This window comes from Apus apus, chromosome 11, assembly GCF_020740795.1.
Source record: "Apus apus isolate bApuApu2 chromosome 11, bApuApu2.pri.cur, whole genome shotgun sequence".
In the NCBI taxonomy this organism is placed as follows: domain Eukaryota; kingdom Metazoa; phylum Chordata; class Aves; order Apodiformes; family Apodidae; genus Apus; species Apus apus.
The window spans coordinates 17197279-17219366 of NC_067292.1; the positions used below are offsets into that span (position 1 = coordinate 17197279).

Sequence of the window (22088 nt, forward strand, 5' to 3'; positions counted from 1 at the left end):
GAGTTCTATTTTTTTTCAGAAAAGCCCAGCTGACTTAATAGCTGACCTAATTCCAGATTAAGAATGGTTACCAATGCCATCTGAATGACAGCAGTTTGCTAAAAACACACTTCTGGAGTTGTCTGGAAATAGTCCTGAATAACTGCTCACATAAAATGGTGAACAGTAAGGCTCTTTCACTCCAGGCTACCAGCTAGGATGATGACATTATCCTTTAACTTCATAAAATTTAACATAGCTTTATTTTTTTGAACATAACTCAGTTTTAAATAAAAATATTAAACAGAACTATATCATTTTCTTCTATCACAGTAAGCTGATAAGAGCTTTTGATCATCAGGATAATTGCACAATAATTTCACATGAATCTTCGTATCGCTGTGAAATAATCATTTAAAGTGTGTTTTTTCCACTGGGCTGTTCTTCTCTCCATCATTAGGGATGCTTTGCTGACTAGTACCATTAACTGTGTCACAAGCTTCATCTCAGGATTTGCAATTTTCTCCATATTGGGCTACATGGCTCATGAGCACAAAGTTAAAATCGAGGATGTAGCCACTGAAGGTAGGAAGTTAATTTCATACTAGTTTTAACCCTTTTTGTCCACCATTTCTTTGCAAATGGGTCTCTATTTGTTTCAAACAAGTGTGTGAAAATCTCATGGAGGTGACCTGAATTAAATTACTTGGAACTAGAACTCCTTGCTGAAATATGAAGTGTAACTGGCATTGGTTCATCTCACACCTACTGAACTGAGGTTCCCCACCACTCTATCCCTCTCCATTTCAGCCTGTGCAACAAGCATTTACGACTGCACAGTGCTTTGTCAAAGTGTTGCTTCCCAGTGCCAGAGGTTACTGTTTTGGAAGGTTCTGGTAAGCTGAGCTGTAGAGCCCTTTCACTGGTAACAGGTCACTCATGATTTCAGTTCCCATGTCTCTCATGACATACTAGAGTTCACCTGCCAGACAGTGGAGTCCACATACACAGAGTTCCTTCTCTAATACATAGTTGAAAAATAGCTAGTAAGGCTGTGAATCCCATAAAAGATTATTAGAAGTGGAAAAGAATGGGATAGATTTATCTTTTAAATACAAAACTGTCATGAGTAATTAAAGAATTTTAGATATATTTTTAGTAGCATGCAAATTTTCATACAACAGCTACTCAGAGTGGGATGTGGACTGACGTAAAAGTCATCTTAGTCATAATCTTATTAAAGTGAACAGTATTGTGAAGCTAAGAAATATAATTAATTTAATTTTTTAATTATTATTATTTCAGGTGCTGGTTTGGTTTTCATCCTGTATCCAGAAGCAATTTCTACTCTATCAGGGTCTACCTTTTGGGCTGTGGTATTTTTCATCATGCTCCTCACTCTTGGCATCGACAGTTCTGTGAGTACTTTCTCCTTCTAGCCTCGACGTTTTTTCCCTTACTGTTATATTCTATAACTGGAGAGGTATCAGCCTTAGACAGGGGCTTTATTACATTTCAAATAAACATTCTGTACATTCCCTGAATGTTTTCACAGTCACAGCCAACTTACCAAGAGTATTACTCCTGGCAGTATCACTTAAAGACTCACAATATTTAAGAGGTTTAGGAAAAGATCAACTCTTTTACAAGCCAGCAAATATAATTAGCCACCACTGGTGTTTTATGATCTTAGAGAAGCTGTTCATCAACAATTATTACTTTTTAAAGGTATGACCCAACATCACTGCTATGAACTATTACTACTACAAATCTGCAGTAAGGTTTTGGAGCTCTACTTGCAAAATACAAGCCACAAGCAAGACATTGAATAGAGTAGTTTCTAGGAGAGATTTTTACATGTGCTGAAATTCATTCATCTGCTCAAGACAATGTCTAAAAGAAGTCTGATTTATTCTGCAAGCAATTATACAGAATTTCCTGTAAATTTACGCAAAATATAAAAGTCACACCAGAATATTTCCATAGTGGTTTCATTTTACTAGTATCCTACCATAAAATGTCTAGTCTAACAAGTGTATTTGCTCTTTGCATAATGCAATGATTTTTACTGTATCATGATAATCAGGATCACAGAAACTTCAGTGCAGAAAATATCCCAAGTCCCCCAGCAACATTTGTACTGCTTTGTTCTTGCCAAAGAGACATCAAGACATCCTGTTATATATAGCTTAAAAGCTGATGAATTCTGGGAAAAATAAACAGGGTCTTTAAGGAACACTAAACCGTGAACAAATATTCATTATTAGTAGGCTAGGGGGTTTCTTACTATTTTAAAGCACATAAGTGTCCTTTGTAGTTTTGAATGTAGAGAGCTAATCTAGGAACTTCTTGCCGGAAATGGCAAAAGACAGTGTTTCCACTGCTCACAACTTCAGAAAACTTTGTTCATTTTCAAGGAAAAGAAAGGGAAAGAATGAACTGCCATTGAAGAGAGCAAAGCAAAGAGGAATTAGGTGGCAGTCAGGAGATTTGATAATCATTGACAAATAGCTGAATGAGATCTTGTGGAGCAAGGTCTGAGCCATAAAGGTCAGGCTGAGGCCTAAATGTTTCCAGAGTGTTTGAATTTTTTGATTCCTGATCAGGTTCAATGAAGTTTGTCTTTGTACTCTAAGATCTGGATCCTTATTCAAAAGTCTGAGGCAAGATTATATATGGGTTTGTAGCTTGGCCATTTTTTCAATTGTAAGTGAACACGAAGGATGGAAAGTTTTAGCACAGTGAAAGGGCATGAATGATCAGTAGGAACAGAGAAGAATTAAGAAAATACCTGCTCAAAAGCGTTTAGATCCAAAACACTTTACTTTGCAACACAGCAGTAAATTTAAGGCAGTGTAAAGAAACATTTGAGTGACAAAGACTCTGGATTGCAGAATACACTTTTCCTTCAAGTAGAGAAAGCTCTTTCCTATGGAGCTAATTAAAATACTATGAAGTGATAAACTGCACCCAAGCTTAGCTCTTTCTTTCTTAAAGAAGAGGGATTTGCTTGTTTATGTTTTGTTCTGGATTTTTCATTATTTACTTATGAAAACTTAGGTCATGCAGTACTTTTTATGGTGGTCTTCTCAACTCTCCTGCCACATTTAACTGATCAAGTCCTTGCAGGGAGTATTAAAAACTTTAAAACTAAAAATCAAATACTCCTAAAGCTAAAGGGAAGAATTACATATTAATACTTTTATTCATGCATATAAGCCTGCAGTGGCACAGAAATACAGACATCCGTACAAAAATGGAACTGTCAAAATGTAGAAGCAAAGAAATCTGATCATTCAAGTTTAAGCAATCAACAAGGAAAAGGACAGAAACTAATGTTTACAAACTTTTTTTGGAGTAAATATCTATCTTGGCAGAGGAAATTAACATTGAGAATAAATTATGATATACTAAGAAGTGGTCCTTAGCTAAAATAATCCTCACTGCCTCTTTCCATGTTCTACAAGATCATTTAAATGACAACACTGTAACAACTTCTGATAAGTTTATTGCAAAACAATGGCTAACATTCAGCATTCACTTCTAGAAAACAAAGTTAAATTCTTTCATGTTATCAGTCAAGCTTCCTATGTAGTGATTATGCTGGATCTGCAAAGATTCTGGTCAAATGGATTTGGTGAATCAATTAATCTTTTTGTTCAGTACATTTGCTCTAGGTGCTCATTGTGTTTGTCTTGATATTGAAGGGACTCAAGCAACCAGCTTCTCCCAAAAATATATTTCAATATTTATCATTTTTCCTGAAGTACTGGCCACTTACTATCCTGGTGAGCACAGCACAGGGTTCACAGAGGATATGGCTATTGAGCCAACAATTGCATTTGATGTACAGCTCCCTACCACTAGAAAATAAATTACACCTTAGAACACCAGTGATTTACAGCAGAAAAGGAAGAAATCATACAGGGGTTGGGAATTAAACAAGCTGCTTTATATTCTTTCATCTGTATTTACAGACATCAGTAGCATTTAACAAGAGCTCTTGCCTTCATTTCCTCAGATGGGTGGAATGGAGGCTGTCATCACTGGCTTGGCAGATGATTTCCAAATTCTGAAGCAGCACAGAAAACTCTTCACCTTTGGTGTTAGTTTTGGCACTTTCCTACTTGCTCTTTTTTGCATCACCAATGTAAGTATAATAAAATTTCCATCAATAAGGTACCTTAAAAATGCAGTTAATCTCATTAGAGAGAAATATGAATAAGCTCAGGAGACTACTTTTGTTATAAATTGTAATTCTTCCAGAACTTTAAGGTCAGACTACAAATTTTACTCTTATCTACATGAAGCTTCTCTGCTTTTTTTTTTTTTACACAAGATCATTAACTATCAACAGAACCCACAAGTCTTTGTTCCAAAGAACAATCTGTGCTAGTGTTGTTTTTGTTTGGTTTTATGGGGTTTTTTTTAAGTCATATTATATGGAACTATGTTGGGTGCTTATACCTGTGTGAGAAACTAAGAATTTCAAGGACCAGACCCTTAGTCATCTTGCTCTTCTTTTCTTGAAACAAATAAGAAGCATTCACTTTTTGTGAAAGGAGTTTAGAATAATGATCTCCCCTCCCCTGTGTTTCTTCATGTTCTTTCATGTACCTAGATCTTATCTCTTATTCTTAAGACCATAAAAATCACACAAACAACTTATCCTGAACATCTAGTAACCTGAATTTATCCCTTCCATAATTCTGAATGATTTGCCTCACTTGGCTTTTGACAACTAATTAAAGCGTTCTAGGTTGGAGAGAACTTCCTTTTTTTTTTTTTTTTGACTAAAAAAGCAAAGCACTGTAAGCAAAGATGCCAAAAATGTCAGGAAACAACTGAAACTTGACATAGCTAACATGTAAGTAGATGTACTAAACCTCTCTCTTGTTTCCTAGAAATGGTTTTCCGATCTATTACTAAGATTACTGAAATGGCCTAAGTTTATAAATAACACAGCTCTTTTTCCCACTAAAATAACACCCAAATATTTTTACTCTAATTTTCTGAAACTGGAAAACACTTGAGACTCTAAAAATAGATACATTAGATATATTTTGCATAATTTAAAATACACATCCTTAATATCATGCTATCTCCATTGTAACCAAAGGAATTAGACATGCTCCTTCCTTATTCAAAGTTTCATCTGGAACACTATTTCCTGAAGTACAAGATTGGTGGTTAAGAACCTGAACAGGTGTCAACGGCTGCAATTCCACTGCCTTCCAGTGAGCTGAAACAGTTCAAGTTAACAAGTTAGCTCTAGCTTTTAAATAATGGCATCTGTTTAGACACAAATTGGTTTAGACTCAGCAGCTGGAATGTACAAAACTGCCCAGACTTGTCCAAATGTATTTGCTCTCATAACTGAAGAACATAATTTCTAGAGTGTACAAAATACTAGCAAAATCCCATCACAGTTAATTAATTGGTCTGGTATTGTTGTCTGAAATTTTAAGGCTGTGTTTTCAAAACATGTTTCTTACAAAAACATTTATCATTCACTTTACTAAGTCTGATAGCTAAGGCATTTATTTAGAGCAGGTGTAGAGGTTAAACTCAAATGTCATTCATGAAGCAACATTTTCTTTCTAACACAACAAACAAAGTTCATTCAGTTTCTGGACAAGTCCCTACAGAACTGAAATTCTAGACAAGGCCTAAGCACTGTTCTCTAAATAGTACAAGTACAAATAGTAAATAGTACAAGTGCTATGCCATCAGTAAATAAATGGAAAACAGTATTTTGTTCCTCCTCTTCTGAACAGACATAGCCAGATTACATTTCCTTGTTAAAAAAAAAAAAAAAAAAAAAAGGAAATCTACTGCAACTGCAAAGACTTCACTTGTTTACACATGACAAAATTTTCTGAAACACTTTATTCAGCTTCATTTTGAAACAAGTAAACATACCATGGTCTTCCATTCCTCATTAAATAATTTTATTCAGTTTGGGCTAATGTAATTTACACTAATTCATACCATATTCCAAAGTGAAGCAAAAATTAGTTACACTGTAGCTAAAAAAAAATACCAGTAAAACAAGACATTAGTAAATTCATTTAGAATTCTCAGTCATGAACCACTGAAGGAAAAAATGTGCTATTGTAAAGGAAGACGGTTTGGTTTGCTCTCTCCTCTGAGCAAAGGCTCAGTAACACCACAGCAAAGAAACTAAACAACGAAAAGCTGCTTCTGCACTGGGCCAGTAACAGAGACTTAACATGCAATTGCTCCCTCTGCAAAAACACTGGAAAAGAGATGCAGGCGCTCTGGGAAAAGAAGACATCAGTCTAAGACTGCAGATTCACTGGACTACCTAAGAATTTGACTTAGGTACAAACTGAGTCATAATGGCTTGAAGAAACTTTTGTAGAGCTCCATTCCTGCCAATAATTTAGGAAGATCTTCATTAAATGCTGAACACAGACCCTGTCCCATGAGCTGAACAGTCCCCCCTAGTCAGTACCTTCAACTTTCACTGGAAACTTCAAGTGCCAGCAGTACTCATTAATCATGCCAAGCTGAGGCTTGTGTTTCCCTGCTCAGTTTTGCTTCACCCTGGCTCAAACTAGGACAAGTGAGGACACAGGTGAAAGAAAGCCTCTTTAAAACAGTTGGAAGTCTGATTCCACTCTTGTATGCAAATATGAACTTACTGGCAGCACCAGCTCCATATTAAAACACCTGGGTTAAGATAATGTTTCAGGTAAAGCAGATTTTTGTTAACTAAAAACTAAACTACTGAGATTATTCTATTTATAACTTTGTTTTGTTGCACCTTTTAACTCCTCAACACCAGGGTGGAATTTATGTACTCACACTACTGGACACATTTGCAGCTGGGACTTCAATATTGTTTGCTGTTCTAATGGAAGCAATTGGAGTTTCCTGGTTTTATGGTAAGCATTTAATTCTGCACCTGCAAAATCTTTTCTAAAATCCTGAGTGCTCATGACAGGCTTACATATTGTTTTAAGGAAAAACAGCAGACCCTTGAGCATACGAAACCATGACAAGCCAGGTTTCATAGTGATTTGCATCTGATCTATGAATAGTGACAGGAAGGCAGACGTTCAGTTGGCCAAACTTTGAAACCCTGCACAGAGCCAAATAAAACTGCTTGGTGAAGGAGACTGCAGTGGGATGGAAATGTTACTACTTTTGCCAGTATTTTGCAGCTATTAACATAGTCGATGACTTGCAGTAGCAGGTATATACCTGGTAGTTTCACAGCAAGTGGCTTTGCATAAATACAGACTCACCTGTTCCTCTTTCCCTGGTTCACCAGGGCCAGTCTAAAGATACCTCCATGCAATACAAATAAAGGCAATTTGTCTTTAGAGAGTTACAATAATTCCTACATTAATTCTTCCTGTTTGAGACTTAATTGTAAAACTAGTGGTTTAATAATGATACTATTTCATAGCATGGTATGGAATATTCAACATCCTAGATACCATAAATGATAGTATTTCTAGTATTTCATACTAAGTTATGCCTCTCTCTCGCAGTTGATAAATAACAGGTGAACGAAGGACATTCATGCATAAAGCAATTCAGTCTACTGAAGAAATAGTGGTTTGGCTTTAATGTATTAATTCTGTCACCCAACAACAGCATGGAGCTAGCAGCTCATATTCTGTTCTCTCTCAGAATAGTGGTGGTACTAGATTTTCCAGATAACTGTCTTTAATCCATGTAAGAGAGCTGAGTGCAAAAGAGTCATCATAGCTTAGCTTAGAAGCAGAGGTATGAAAACATTCTTCACTGAGTGAGGGCAAGTTATTATCTGCTGCTATTAAAATAGGATCTACTGCACTTCACAATAGCTAGTTCACAGACTAAGCCAGGGATAGTAAACTTCTGTTTATTTGTATCATCTTCTGTCCATCATCTTTTCATCCTTTCTCCTTTCTCTCTCCTGCCTCCCCATAAGCAGGAATGTATCTATTCATTTGTCTTAAGCAGCTGACAGATATTTTTACGGACACAGCATGTCCTGTTGCTTTCTAAAGAACTTATTACAGCCCCAGGTGCTATTTAAGCTGATTAAAGCTGGCATGGTCTTGTCTACCTCTTTTTTTTTCTGATAGACCCCAGCTGCCTTAATGACCCAGCTGAATATTAAGCCAGCCTGAAGGCAAGCATTGACATTTTGGCACAGACCAAAAAGGTGGAAATTTAGTTCATATTATACCTCAGACCAGTTACTGTGAAGTTTCTTCTTGCAAAGGCCAATTGTATTTGTAAGAGAAGGGAGAACAAGTTTATTTTACTACACAGATATATTTTAGATACAACTGCTAGCTTGTTACCATTTTCATCTTGTGCAACTCTGGTATCATCCCTCTAATGAATTCTCTAAGAAAAGCCATACACCTCTCCCACTGATACAAAACTGCTCTTCAGTTTCATTCACAGAAAATCTCTACTTAAATTTTAGTGTGAGCATCTCCCTGAATTACTAGAATAAGCTCAGTATGAGCTAGCAATGATCTGCATCTTCACCTGAAAACTTACTGCTTTCATTTACTTAAATCATTCCCTAAATAAGCTCCCTCAGACTGAAATGTCAGACCAAAGGGTGCATTTATTTGAGAAAAATCCAAGATTCACTGTTTGATTTTGCAAAAGAGAAAAAAAATAACCAAGTACTGACTGCATGGTACTCATCTATGCTCACAGATGCTTTTGTATGGATGTGTGCCTGGCACGAGAAACAAAATATGAATGCTCACATTTCCATAGAATGAAAATACAAATGTGGCAAACCAGCTTGGAGAGCTTACTGCACTGCCATGGTGGGGAAATGTTTCATACTGTTCTGCTTGCTTTTACCCTAGCACAGCTGCCCTTTGGGAATGGTACTGGTATGGCTTTCTCCCTTACTGCCACCAGGTGAGGGTCACCCACTAACAAGTAACATTGCTTCAGTTAGAAAGGAGACTCAGGAATTAAAGAGACTGTTGTTCAGTCTCATGACAGGAGACTACATGAGAGACCACGATCAATTTGAAAGGAGGAAAAGAAAAATTTCTATATTAGGACAACTAAACATTGGAACAGCTTGTCCAAAGAATGCTTGATGACTTGTTTCTTGGAGGTTTTCAAGAACAAACTGGACAACAAAAAAGTTGTTTGGATATTGTGATGACCTTGATTTGAGCAAGAGGCTGAACTAGAGAACTCCCAAGCACTCCTCCAACAGGAAAAATATGATGGTTATATCACTTATTGTGATTTCTCAAGGGCCAAAATATAAGATGGATCAATTAAACAGTTTCATTACAGCTCTTAATTCACATATGAACTGTGAGAGTTCATACAGTTACAGATGTGCACCCAAGTAAAACTTGATATGGGAGAAAAAACAGTGAAGTAACATGCACAGAGAAAGGGAACAAAGTGCAAAATAACATCAAGATTGATTCAATATACCTTTTTTCTTACTATTATGTTATTTGAGTGCAGTTAATTTGATTTCTTGCATGCATTTAAATGGATGGCATTAAAGGCATTATTACTGATTTTACTTTCCAAATTAAAAAAAAACTTCAAGCATATAAAAGAATCACAGAGTTTAAGACAAGAGGGGGAAAACAACACACACAAAGATTGCTTAAAGATCCAAATGATTGCTGAAGCTATGACACTATTTTTTGGAAACATGCCCAGAAATTATTTCAGCTATGGCCACTGAGCAGTTTCACCTCAGGGCCAGGACCTGCTCAAGGGCTTCTGTGCAAGTGAGTGGTTCTGAAACCATTGGCTGAGCCCATAGAGCAAAATTACTTATAAAGGACTCGCAGCCAACAGGTACAGGAGATACTGTTAACATGTAGATTTTCATTCTGTCTAACCTCTGCATCACTGAGATGAAAAAAGGTTGTCCCAATGTGACGAGGGTAATTTGCATTTATAGCCAAACCCACTTTCCATTTTCTTCCTAACCTGTTCTTTTTTGCATATTGATTTAATGTCCTTGCCAACACAACACAATGTATGTGGCCCAAATTTTCACTGCCCTGTAATATACCACTACAGTGGAGACATTCTCAGGCAGCTACAGTGTTAATTCATTCACAAATTACACCAAAATTGTCTTTGGGTTCAGTGTATTTAATCAGGACCTGCTCCTAAACTGCAAGTTTATCTTGTTTTTCATTGGAAAAGCAAGGAGGTTATTACAATATTCAACACCAGGTCTCCAGCAAGCAATATGCAGTTTTGTTTGTGGTTTACCAGTTCCTTCCTGTAACTGACATGTCATCCACAGTTTCAGTTTATACTACAGAATCACAAATAAAACCTGGGTAAATTCTTTTAAGAACTGAAAAAAAAAAAAAACCACAAAAAAACCAAAACAAACAAACAAAAAAACAACAAAACAAACAAAAACAAAAAACAAGCCCTACAGGTACCATCATTTCTAGCTATAGCTATGTTCTACTTCACAGGTTAATTCTTAGAACAGTTATTCAAATACATATAATATTGAAAAAACATGCTGTTGAAAAAGCATTCTGAGACCATGGCCCACTCATCCTCCACTTTCAGCAGAAATTGAACACAAAGCAGGATTTGTGCTCTGGGTACGTCTGTCTGGAAACCTATGAATAACATTTTTTGAGATATCTAGTCCTTGTCTTTGACCTTCTGTACAATGATAAATTTCACTCAGTATTCATAGCAGTTGAAATTCAGTCACTTTAAAGTTCACAGAAGGCACTGCAAATAGAATTAGATTAAATTTAAAGAGCATTTGCAGATCCTTCTGGCTGCTTTGCTTCACCTGTACATAATATTGGGGAGGTGGAAGGATGGAAATCAAAGGGAAGTTTACACTCCAATGTCCAGACCTTGTAAATATGTTACATTCTGGTTGCATGTAGAGGACTAGCTCAAGCCATTAAATAAAATAAATTGGCTCAAGCCAATTAAATAAAACCTACTGAACTTATATGCATTGAAAGAAACAATTATTATGGTAAAGTGTGCATCCTTTCTTAACAAACAAATATCAATGGCAAAAAAAAAAAATTGGATTTCTGCTGTTTAGCTAATAGAACTTGGGATTAAAAGAAAACTTCCTGAATACATCAAGTATAATAATTTACAAAGTAGTAATCTTTCCCTCATCTGGCCACTATGTCACTCATTAAACACTTTGTTCTGGTGTCTCCATTTCTCTGCACTGCACTGAATCCCACTACAAGCAGTTAATGTTTGAGTTATTTTGAATGGAACACTGTTAGATAGTTTTCCTGACAGTAGCAATCTTGTATATTACTTCTTGCATGCTAATATACAAAGTCTTATACTGAACTGTTGTATGTTACTATCAAGGCTTTGATAATAATCAAGCCATCCATGTTTCTAAACCCCTATTCTGTATTCCCAGTAGAATAAGCATGATTCATCTGATCTGTGCCTTCATTTAATGATTTTCATGTTATCCTCTGCTTTCTTAATTACTGCAGCAGGTAAAATTTGACTACTCTTGATTTTTAGTCACATAAACTGATCATGTTTCTTCTAAGGTATCTACAACAGCTATGTTACTAGATATGTAGATGCATAGAGAGGTAGCAATTTTAGAAGATTCTAGTTGGTATTATAATTTTAAAAAACACAGGATATTTTTTAAAAGGCCACCTGTTTTTAGCTAATGTAGCTTTGTACATACTTACACTGAACAGAAGCAGCATCTACCCAGTTCCTTGGAAAGGTGATAGAAGGTGAAATGACATTTGTCATAGATATAACGAACATTTGTGGTATTTAGTGAAACACTGAATGATACATAACATATGCCATTATGTGAAGCAAATAAGCCTCCTTTGATACGTTAGGAATAGTATGATTCTATCTGATTATCAGTAAGCATTTTGAGAAAGCTCTGGGTTCTTCTTCAGTGCAGTCATTATTGAGAAAGTGGATTACAATAGTCCGCATCTATTAAAAAAAACGCACATCCCATTCACAACTTAAATTCTAGGTGAAATGCCACTTGTCAATAGTAATGCTATTTGAAATAGACCTTAAGTGCTCAAAGGCACAGTGTTGTCAAAAGACATCTAGCCACTGAAAGGACACCAATGTTATTATATGTCTTATGATTTGGAAGTCATTATTGTCTACTTTCTGAAAAATGAGATGTTTTGGGCTTTCAAGCTTCTCATCAGTTTAAACCTACACCAATCTAATGTTCATATCATCCCCTCTAGGTGTGGACAGATTCAGTGAGGATATTCAACAAATGATGGGCTTCAAGCCAGGCCTCTACTGGAGATTGTGCTGGAAATTTGTTAGCCCTGCTTTTTTATTGGTAAGTGTTGACAATTATTTCATCATGCAAAGAACAATAGTAAGCTGCTTCCTAGAATATACAATAGGTATCAAGAGCAAGATACTAATTACTATGCCTGATGTTGTCAGGATAAATAGAAGACACTCTGATTTAATTATTTTTCTCGTCAATGTCATTAATTATATTTTGTGTAATACACTGCAGTTGTGAAAGAGAAGATGATTGTGGCTGTGGTCGTCTTCTGTTCCATCACTTTCACAAGATTTAAAGAAAGCAGTTTCTCTTAGGGAACACTGAAAGCATAAGCAGTGTTCTTCCCATCCCAGCAGAATTAATGCATATTAAACATAAATCATTCTGTTGGGAAAATAAGCCAACCAGGGATAAGAGAATTTGTTAGCAAGAATTTACTATTAATTGGAGGATATCAAGATCCCCAAATTGTGGAATGACACCTTAGAATAACCAATATTCAACTACATCCAGTTATTAGCTATGTAAAACATGGAAGAGATGTATTGCAAGTATTACACTTAGAGTATTGTAAGCTGTTTGATGTGAAAAACAATTGCTTCACTGCATTTGGGGGAGGAAAAATCCCAGAGTGTGAATTTGGTTACTTTGTGTAAAGGTTAAATTCAGAACTACAGTCTTATACTGTGATATTTTCCTATACATATTTGTAAATCAAAATGTCAGGATCAATAATATGGAAAATCAACCTTGCTATGATTTTAGGAGACTAGTAAATGTATTAAAACTCTGCATACTTAAAGCAGTTCTGGTATTCCAAAAATACACTGGGTAGGCAGGCTTTTAAGACAGCCTTCAAGTCCACATTTTTTTTTGTATTTAAGAGCTTCTGCCACCAATTTATCACGAAGCACCTACCAAGCATGTATTAGTTATCCTTTTAAACACTGTTCTGTAGGAGAAGCTAGTATGGAACTATATCCTGCAGCATTCCAAACATGCTGACCCAAGCAGGAAAGAAAAATGCTGCACAAAGCATCCTTAGGTTTTTATACATTAGGATGCTATTGAAAATTTTAATTCTACAAAGAGCAGAGTTCTAGTAAGCTAGCTAGAGAAAGCTGAAGTCATTGTCAGTCTCACTTTTAGACAGCTTAAGATGTCTTGGTGAAATGGCCCTGATATCTTCCTAGTGAAGTCCATAAACTTAAGGGTCAGAAGCCATCTGTGGGTAATGCACCTTTCAGCCCTCCCAATGCACAATTATTTTTCCAGCTGTAAGTGCTAAACTTGAAACATATCAACTTAACTACTAGTCAACAATATATTTTCAAACCTATGGGCCCGATACCACACTGCATAGGGGGCAATGGGCAGCCTTGTTACAACTGTACATTCTGTGTTCTGAAAGGCAACATGGACATTACAATCTCAATTTCTATGCAAAAAGTAAATATCATTTACTTTCTTACAGCCTATCTTTTGGTTAATTATTCAATACATTAAGAAAATAAAGCAAATATAGAAATTTAAAAGTGAAAACACCAGCATGAGAAAGGTAGCCCACTATTTGGCTTTATAATTTAAAACTACAAAGTCCAGAAATTTCATCACTTGATCTAAGAAACAGCATTTTTATGGCACCTGTATGAAGCACACAAACTGCTTCACCAGAAAAGACTGAGACATAAGCGTAGAAAATACAAACAAATTACAAAATCAGTTTAGTTTCTTTTATACATAATCGTAGAATGGTGAAGGTTGAAAGGGACCTTAAAGATCGTCAGGTTCCAACCTCCTTGCTATGAGCAGGGACACCTCCCACAAGCCCAGGCTGCACAAAACCTCATCCAACCTGGCCTTCAACACCTCCAGTGAGGGGGCATCCACAACTCCCTGGGCAACCTATACCACTACCTTATGACCCTCATTGTGACAATTTTCTGCCTGATGTCTAACCTAAATCTCCCCTCTTTCAGTTTAAAACCATCACTTTTTGTCCTGTCACTGCCCTCTCTAGTGACAAGTCCCTCCCCAGCTTTCCTGGTACCCTTTAAGGCACTGGAAGGTGCTCTAAGGTCTCCCTGGAGCCTTCTCTTCTCCAGACTGAACAGACCCAACTCCCTCAGCCTGTTTTCACAGCAGAGCTGCTCCAGCCCTTGGATCATCTTTGTGGCCCTTCTCTGGACCCCCTCCAACAGCTCCACGTCTTTCTTTTGCTGAAGGCTCCAGTGCTCTACACAGTATTCCAGCTGGGGTCTCACAAGAGCAGAGTACAGTTCAGGGTAATTTGGATTCAGGGTAATTTGGAAAAAGGCTACAAAATTATTAGATTTTGGTATAATACGTGCTCTAACAATCCCATTAATGATCAGTGCAAAGTGGCCCCTGTTTGGCATTGGTCATTTATTGGAGCAGTTTCAAAGCACAAATACAATTCTCCTTAAGATAAAGAAAGGCAGATTTGGGTTAGTCAGGTACCTGGTATTAGGAACTGTCTCCTTGAAGTTTTTTTTCAAAACCATAATGTCTGCAGCTATGTACCTCATCCCAAGAAAATCTCAAAATGGAATTATTATTTTTTTAACTGTATTTCACACTCAGAGCTTCTTTTAACCCACACCATTACTCTCCTTGTGTTATCTTTGAAACCCAAAATACTGTAATTTGAAATTGCCTTATGAAAGAGAATGTATAGGCCCAGAGAACCAAATTAAGAAACTCTACATATTACACAACCCATATAGATTTAGCCTATATGGGATTTTATTTCCCATATGGAAAATAAGGTGTTACCCTACTCTTTCATGCTTACACCACACACTTTGTTTTCCAGATCTTAAGGCTGCTTGACCTTTCCTTAGTAAACATATCCTACTGGCCTTTGCATCATGCCTCCCACTGAAAAATGGGTACAAAACTTCTAAATGAAGCCCATCTAAATGAAGCAACATCATACAGTTTAAGCAGTAAGAGGCACAAAGTAAATAGGATGAATGTATATGATACAACTGGGTTGCAATATACCTTAGGGTGCCTTCCTAATAAAACATACGAAATTGCTTTTCCACTAAGTTTCATCTCAAAATTGTCTCATTTTATTTTTTCTTCCCTAGTTTGTTGTGATTGTCAGCATAATAAATTTCAAACCATTGACCTATGATGACTACACCTTTCCTCTTTGGGCAAATCGCATTGGCTGGGGAATAGCATTATCTTCAATGATACTTGTGCCTGCTTATATTATCTATAAATTTATGAATGTGCGTGGGACCTTTAAAGAAGTAAGTGAAATGCTAATAAAATGTCATGAAATGTTGCTATGAAATGAAATGGCTGGATTTAAGTTGGCAGTTTGTTTCTCTTACTCATGAAATTTACTACTTATGAGTGACCTTTTGGATCCAACCATCAGAACTGGAGTTTTAAGGTAGGATTACTGCATGCTTTTTTAGCTTCTAGATAGAAATTAGCTTTCCAGAAAGCACCATATTAATTCTGAAAAAAAAATAAATAAAATTTAATCCATGTAATTCATCCAGTTAATTATTTTTTTTTTCCTTATTAACAAAAAACTCTACGAAATATGGTATCTTCATTCTCAGTTCTGATATGGTCTTCATACAGTTCTACCTAAACAGAGTTCAGTCCAAGGTATCTTTATTCACTCACTGGAGTGCTGTAAACTGTTATACGTACAAAGTTAACTCAGACGTATCTTAGCATTATAAGAGCCCCTAAACATATATCCACATGCTGGGAGGATGGGCTGTGCCTCAAAGCAGCCCTGTGTTCAAGATGGTCTTTGTTCATTTAATGAGCAACCAGTAAGGACACAGAAATGCTTTACTGGGTCACAGCAACAGATCCATTTAGCCCAGCATTCTGTCTTAACAGCAGTTACTTTGTATATTATTTTCTTTGACAAATAGTTATCCTTACCCTTTTTTTACTGGAATTACTTCAACATTCTGCCAAGGCTAGAATTACTACTGAACTTTCTATTGTATTCATCACTTATATCTATCTTCTTGAAGAACCTTAATATTCAGGATAGACCAAGATGCTGAAACAGATCTGGAAATCAAGAAAATTCTGACATAGGCACCACTTATGGTCTCATCTAGTCTGACGCTTTTTAACTACTTCAGTAAAAGAACCAGAGAACTAGACCACAGCATCTTGCACTACATTGATCCACTTCATGCATAACATGCCTGGTCTGTGCATTGAATAAAGCAGAAACAGAGAAGAAAAAAAAAATTGTAACCATCTTACTCTAACAATACGCTTAACAGCAGGGAATTTAACAATGCAGCCTTAATAATGATCTTTTAATGTAATGTATCTGTTTGTGTAAGATAATTATATTTAAAAGATCCTGTTTCTATGGGGAAAAAAAATGCATCCCTATTTCCATACAGTTCACTCACTTGTACTTTTATTTATCAGTCAAAATGGCACAGGATTATGGTTCATTGATCATATAGATATGATCATATTAATTTTATCTCCATTATCATACTAAATCACACAGTCTTAAAACCTCTAACGGAACTACCACCCCACAGAGAATTAAAAAAACAGGGTCTCACCGTTTACCCAGACAGGGCACATCCCCCTCACATCAACCTGGCAGGTGCAAGGGATAAATGCCTTGTTTCTGAAATATTAGTCACGTCAGTTATTGTTCACCTCAGAAAGACACCCCAAAGTGGGAACTCTTCACCTGCCCTGTTTTCATCAGCTCCAACATCCCAAAGGTGTGCACAATTTTTAGCGCTCATTTCCAGCACTTCTATAAGCCCTTTGGTTTGTTACATTCCTGGCATTTACAAAACCAACTTCTAGCAGCTACAAAGTGTCAAAGAATAATTTGTTCTTACCCAAAAAGCTTTTTCCAGCTTGCACAAGTTTAGCTATGTTAAGATGCAGAAGCCTTTGGTCAAAACCACATTTGTTCATGCATTGCATAGTGTTAGTAATTTTTACAGCTCCTGTAGACAGCAACTCTGCAGTCTTCCCACAACAAAAACAGCACAGTCTAGTATATGTCATCCAAATAACTATCATAAGATATGATGTCCTAAATTGTAGCTCTAAAAGTATGGGGGAAAGCACGCTCTAACCGGAACTCCTTAAGTTGGTTGAAAGTTCACGATAAACCAAAAATCTTCATGTGGTCCCAAGTGGCAAAGCATAGGGTAGACAAGGGAGATGAGCTGAGAAATAGTATCTCCTTCCTCTCCCACTGGGACTAGTCAGTCTCATTACACCACAAAGAGAAAAGTATGAATTTAGGGGATGTAAGGCCTGTGATACCACCTTGTTCCTGATGTTCTTTTCCATATGTACTTGCTAAATATTTGGACTTACTATTTGCATAAACTTTCTACTGTTGCTTCTTATATTAAAGTCTAATACCAAGGGGCTTATAGTAAGCTTGATCTCTCAGTGACTAAGTTAAAGGCACGTGACACAGTGATATTAAAGCTTTATGTTACCATTATAAATAAAGTTCATGCTACTTCCCCATTATAGACTGGGGATTATAGACATAATCCCTCATCATATGGCTGACTTTTTCTTCTTCTCATCTGGTTTAGAGACTAGCTTACTGCATCACACCAGAAAATGAGCACCAACTCGTGGCCCAAGGAAATGTCAGGCAGTTTAAGGTTTGTACTCCTTTTACCATGGTTCCTCTCCTGCTACCAACCCTTTCCTGTCTTTAGCAGCAACTACAGTTTTGCACTAATCTCATCATAGTAGATACCTGTGCAGGTCTGTGGGTCTTTTTTCTGCCAGCATGACAAGATGCAGGAGGCTCAGAACCATTCCCATCAATTCTGTTGGAAGGCTTTTGGCAACTTCCTTCCTCGACTAAGCAGAACGCACAATTTTGCAAATCACTTGAATCCAGTACTTCAGGTTTTATCTGAATACAATGAGATCTCATCAAGATTTGAAGGTATTTCCAGACCATCACGTGCATTGGAACAGGTCATAGCCTCTCATTCAGTTATTGCACAGCAATCTGAAGTCACATTTCCTAAACTCCAGTTATGTACCAGAACACATGGTAAACAGCAAACAAATATCCAGTGTCAAAACTTAGACATGATAGTCATGATGAAATTATGTGCTGGGTTGTGTGGAACAGGCTTTCCCCACAGGCCTACAAGTTGATTGAAAACACTGCTGGAGACTTTTTAAGCAGCCATGAAAAATATGCTACAGGATTCCAAACACTGCTTTCCTTTTAGCAAATAAAATGAGCTTATTGAAATAAAGTCCTTTTTGTAGAAGATAAAAAGGATGCAAATATGAAGCTTGTTACACTTATCAGCATTCATGCCAGACCACTTTCTGTCTTCAAAGTTGAAAGCAGCTAGAATTATGCACATCACCTCAAAATATGATCCAGATTTTCTAGTGGTGGTTTGTATATTGATACTGAAAATAGAAAAGTACTGTTTGAAGTATAATTTTGAATTTTAAAGGAAATAATCCAAATATAGATTTCAGAGATGCAGACCAAAAGCAGGAAGAAAAGGCTTCCTGTTTCATGACCACGTTTTATTTGATGTAAGCACAGCACCTCTTCCTGCCTTCTTTTCCCCCCCATTCCTATCCTCATTCTTCTGAAGCTATCATGTTTCAGCTATAAGTAATAACTTGATTTTTCCAGAGGCATGTGTTGCTGTGCAAGTCAGCTATAAACAGCCATTTCTACACAGTACCAGGCCTTCTGAACCCAAATCTATAAAGCCAAAACGGAAGCAAATTAATTTCACCCAAATTAGAAAAGCTTGTACTCTGAAGTAAATTCTTAATGATATTACAAGCCATGGCAAACACTATGGCGTACTGATTTGTTGCTGCCTTCACCAAACAGCAAGGAATAGCTTTGTTAATTACTTTTGATAGTCATTTGTTCATGATGTTTCAGTTTGTAAACATAACACTGACTATCATAACCAAACAAGTACAAAAATATTCTTCTCATATACATTTGGCAGTTCTGAATTTTAAAACTGAATTGAGAGCTGATTAAATAGCCTTTATATTCAGTCTTTTTCTCACTGCAGACTTGAATCCACATAAATTTAGTTCTGTTATTTTGAAACCTCTTTGCAATTCTAGATTTTTCAACTAATGTCTTCAAAATCTCTCTTGCTATCATAATTTTGATTATATCATGTTGTTATACAACTGCTTCTGTTCCCTTACAGCTTCAACACTGGCTAACAATATGACAACGAACAGGTGGAGGAAAAAGCCACTATGTTAAGATAAACTGGGAATACAGAAAAGTCAAGTTCAAAGCTCCCTCAATTATGCTTGGACCAGGCTGGCTCAGAGCTTATCTACTGACTCTTTGAGGGAAGACATCTGCTCTCTGTTCTCAATGCCTCCCTTCTATTCCTTGGCTTCAAATGATCTTTAAAGACTGTTTATTTTTTCTTATATCCTTTGGTGCCATGAGATCCCTACATGACCAAAACTTGTGAGTTTTGCTATTGGTAGAAGTGGAGGAGGGGGAAGCAGAGAAAAAAAAAAAAGCAATCAACCTAAGTTAAATGCTCTTTAATTGTGAAGAAGTGAATTAAACTTTTCTGATAGTAATAATTAATTCAGATATTCATGCCACGACCTATTTTAAACCAACAACACCTGAACATTCTTAGATATAAGAAAAGAGGACATCTCAATTATGAGGATAGAGCAACTTTGACCATGTACTAATGTCATTAGTTTTCTTGCCATACTATCCTTTGGGATATGAGTTTGCATTCTTCTGAACTGAAGACTCAGAGCTTCATTTTCAGTGGTTTGTTTTAAGTTTCTTCTCATAGTGAAGAAGGTTGTTTGCTATCTGTATATGTCCATGCCATTTTCTGTCCAGTTTAATTGTACAAGCTGAAGAGCAGCAGGAACAGAATTCCTGTTATAGCTAGGTACAATATACAGTTTCATGCTGTACTGTACATAATAAAAACATACTCTCTTATAGCAACATTTAAAATGGCTTTATCATATGACCCATACTCCACAGACTTCAGCTAAGTATGACATTTATATACAAAGAGACATTTTCATTTTTTGGTTATATTCTTTTCCCAAATAAAAAAAAAAGTAAAATACATAGGAAAAGATTTTTTTAGAATACTGTAATCTACCCAGAGGCACCAAAATACCAAACTTTGATTGTATTCTCCTGCTTTGAACATACTATTAATGTAATCTAACCTGGATTGACCTATCAAACAATAGTAAAATTGTATTGAATAATTCAGAAGGATATTTTAGGCATACTTATCTCTTTAAGCCTATTCCAGCTCTTCTCTCTGGTAGCATTATGCAAGGTAGAAGACACAGAACAAACTCTGCATTTGGGTGCTGTTCTTATTCTGTGGTCACCTATCACTGTAGTATCTTCCCAGTGATCATTAGATTTGGTAGCTTTGAGTTCTCTCTTGTATTTATTTATCACTAGATCTACAGTAATTTTCAGAGGCTGTAGCTCCTCAGCTGAATACAGCCAGAGTTTACCTCTGGACCTTACCTCTGAATTTTTTTGCCTTTTATATTAAATTCAGCTTGTCTTTTAAATGTATGTAGTGCTTCCTCTTTTTAAAAATACCTTTTTAAAAGGATGGGGCTTTTTAATTTCTTTTTTATTTATAATACACTTCTGTTGAGGTTTGGGTTTTTTCCTTTTTTAAAATAGCTCAGTTTGTAAGTCCCAGTGATTTTGGTCTTTTCCATTAAACACTGATTTCTGTTCAAAAAAATGGAAGGGAAATTCCTCTCATTATTTATACTTTTCCTCCAATATAATCAATACTTCACAACAAATAAAGTATTGTCCTTTCCTTAAAGAACCTGTGACAAGTGGTAATTTTATCTAAACAGGGTTTTAAACCCAAACAAAAGAAGTCCTGTTTTCTAGCCCAGCTGATGGCCAATAGCTGTTTAAACATTGTTATGAAATATATTTCAATAATAAAGTAATCTCAAATGTTGCAGTTCTAGTTGTGTAATTATTAATTAAGAGGCCAAATAAAAAGAGGCCAAACAGTGAATATATGTTGAGGGTATGAAAAAAAACCATCCCACCAAGACTCAGTTAAGCATATTTTTATTTTATGCTATACATAAGAAGCTTTTAATTGTTATAAAACTTAGTTTTCAATATTACAGCTGCTTTAGTCATTGGCTTGGCATGGCTCAAAAGCTTCTTGGCATAGATATAATTGCCTGGTTTTGAAACTCCTGGGGACTCTTTAATGTGGAGGTTTAATAGCTTGTCCCGTTATACTTTATTTGGTTTGCTCATGATTAGAAGTGCCAACGATCTGCATCAGCGTTCACTTGTGACACCCCATCACCACCATCTGTATAGCAAAACCCATGCAGAAAAAGTTAATTTCATCACCACTCAGCACTGAAATAGGAGTAAAACTATCTTAACATAGCAGTGAAATCAGCATTACCCAGCATATTAGGGTTTGATTGTATTTTTAATGCCAAACCCAAGGCAATTACCTTCTACATTCTTTTTATTTCTGTTACTGTATAATTTCTTAGGTTTAGTTTAGTATTTATAGCTCAGGAATCCATTGCACTATTGTCATCTGGTACTGAGGTTTCATAGACACAGAACTTGCAATCTGTACAGAGGACAACAGGCAAACCAGAGAAAGCTGTAATGTTACTGGCAGGAATAGCCTGACTGGAAAAGAGAGATAATAAACATTGTGTGACTGCACAGCTAGGCTTTAAGTGCAAGATGTCATCCAAAGGAAGT

General features: G+C 36.3%; 1 protein-coding gene across 1 annotated transcript in view; it reads left to right on the forward strand.

Moving 5' to 3' along the window:
• Positions 1-21440, forward strand: part of SLC6A2 (solute carrier family 6 member 2) — a 63816-nt gene extending 42376 nt beyond the window's left edge. Inside the window, exons 7-14 of the mRNA XM_051629688.1 lie at positions 440-564; positions 1285-1397; positions 4001-4129; positions 6791-6890; positions 12219-12319; positions 15391-15558; positions 17881-17952; positions 19510-21440. Of these exons, the coding sequence (XP_051485648.1) occupies positions 440-564; positions 1285-1397; positions 4001-4129; positions 6791-6890; positions 12219-12319; positions 15391-15558; positions 17881-17952; positions 19510-19533 (832 nt within the window). The 3' untranslated portion in view covers positions 19534-21440. The remainder of the gene's footprint in view (positions 1-439; positions 565-1284; positions 1398-4000; positions 4130-6790; positions 6891-12218; positions 12320-15390; positions 15559-17880; positions 17953-19509) is intronic.
• Positions 21441-22088: the final 648 nt, after the last annotated feature.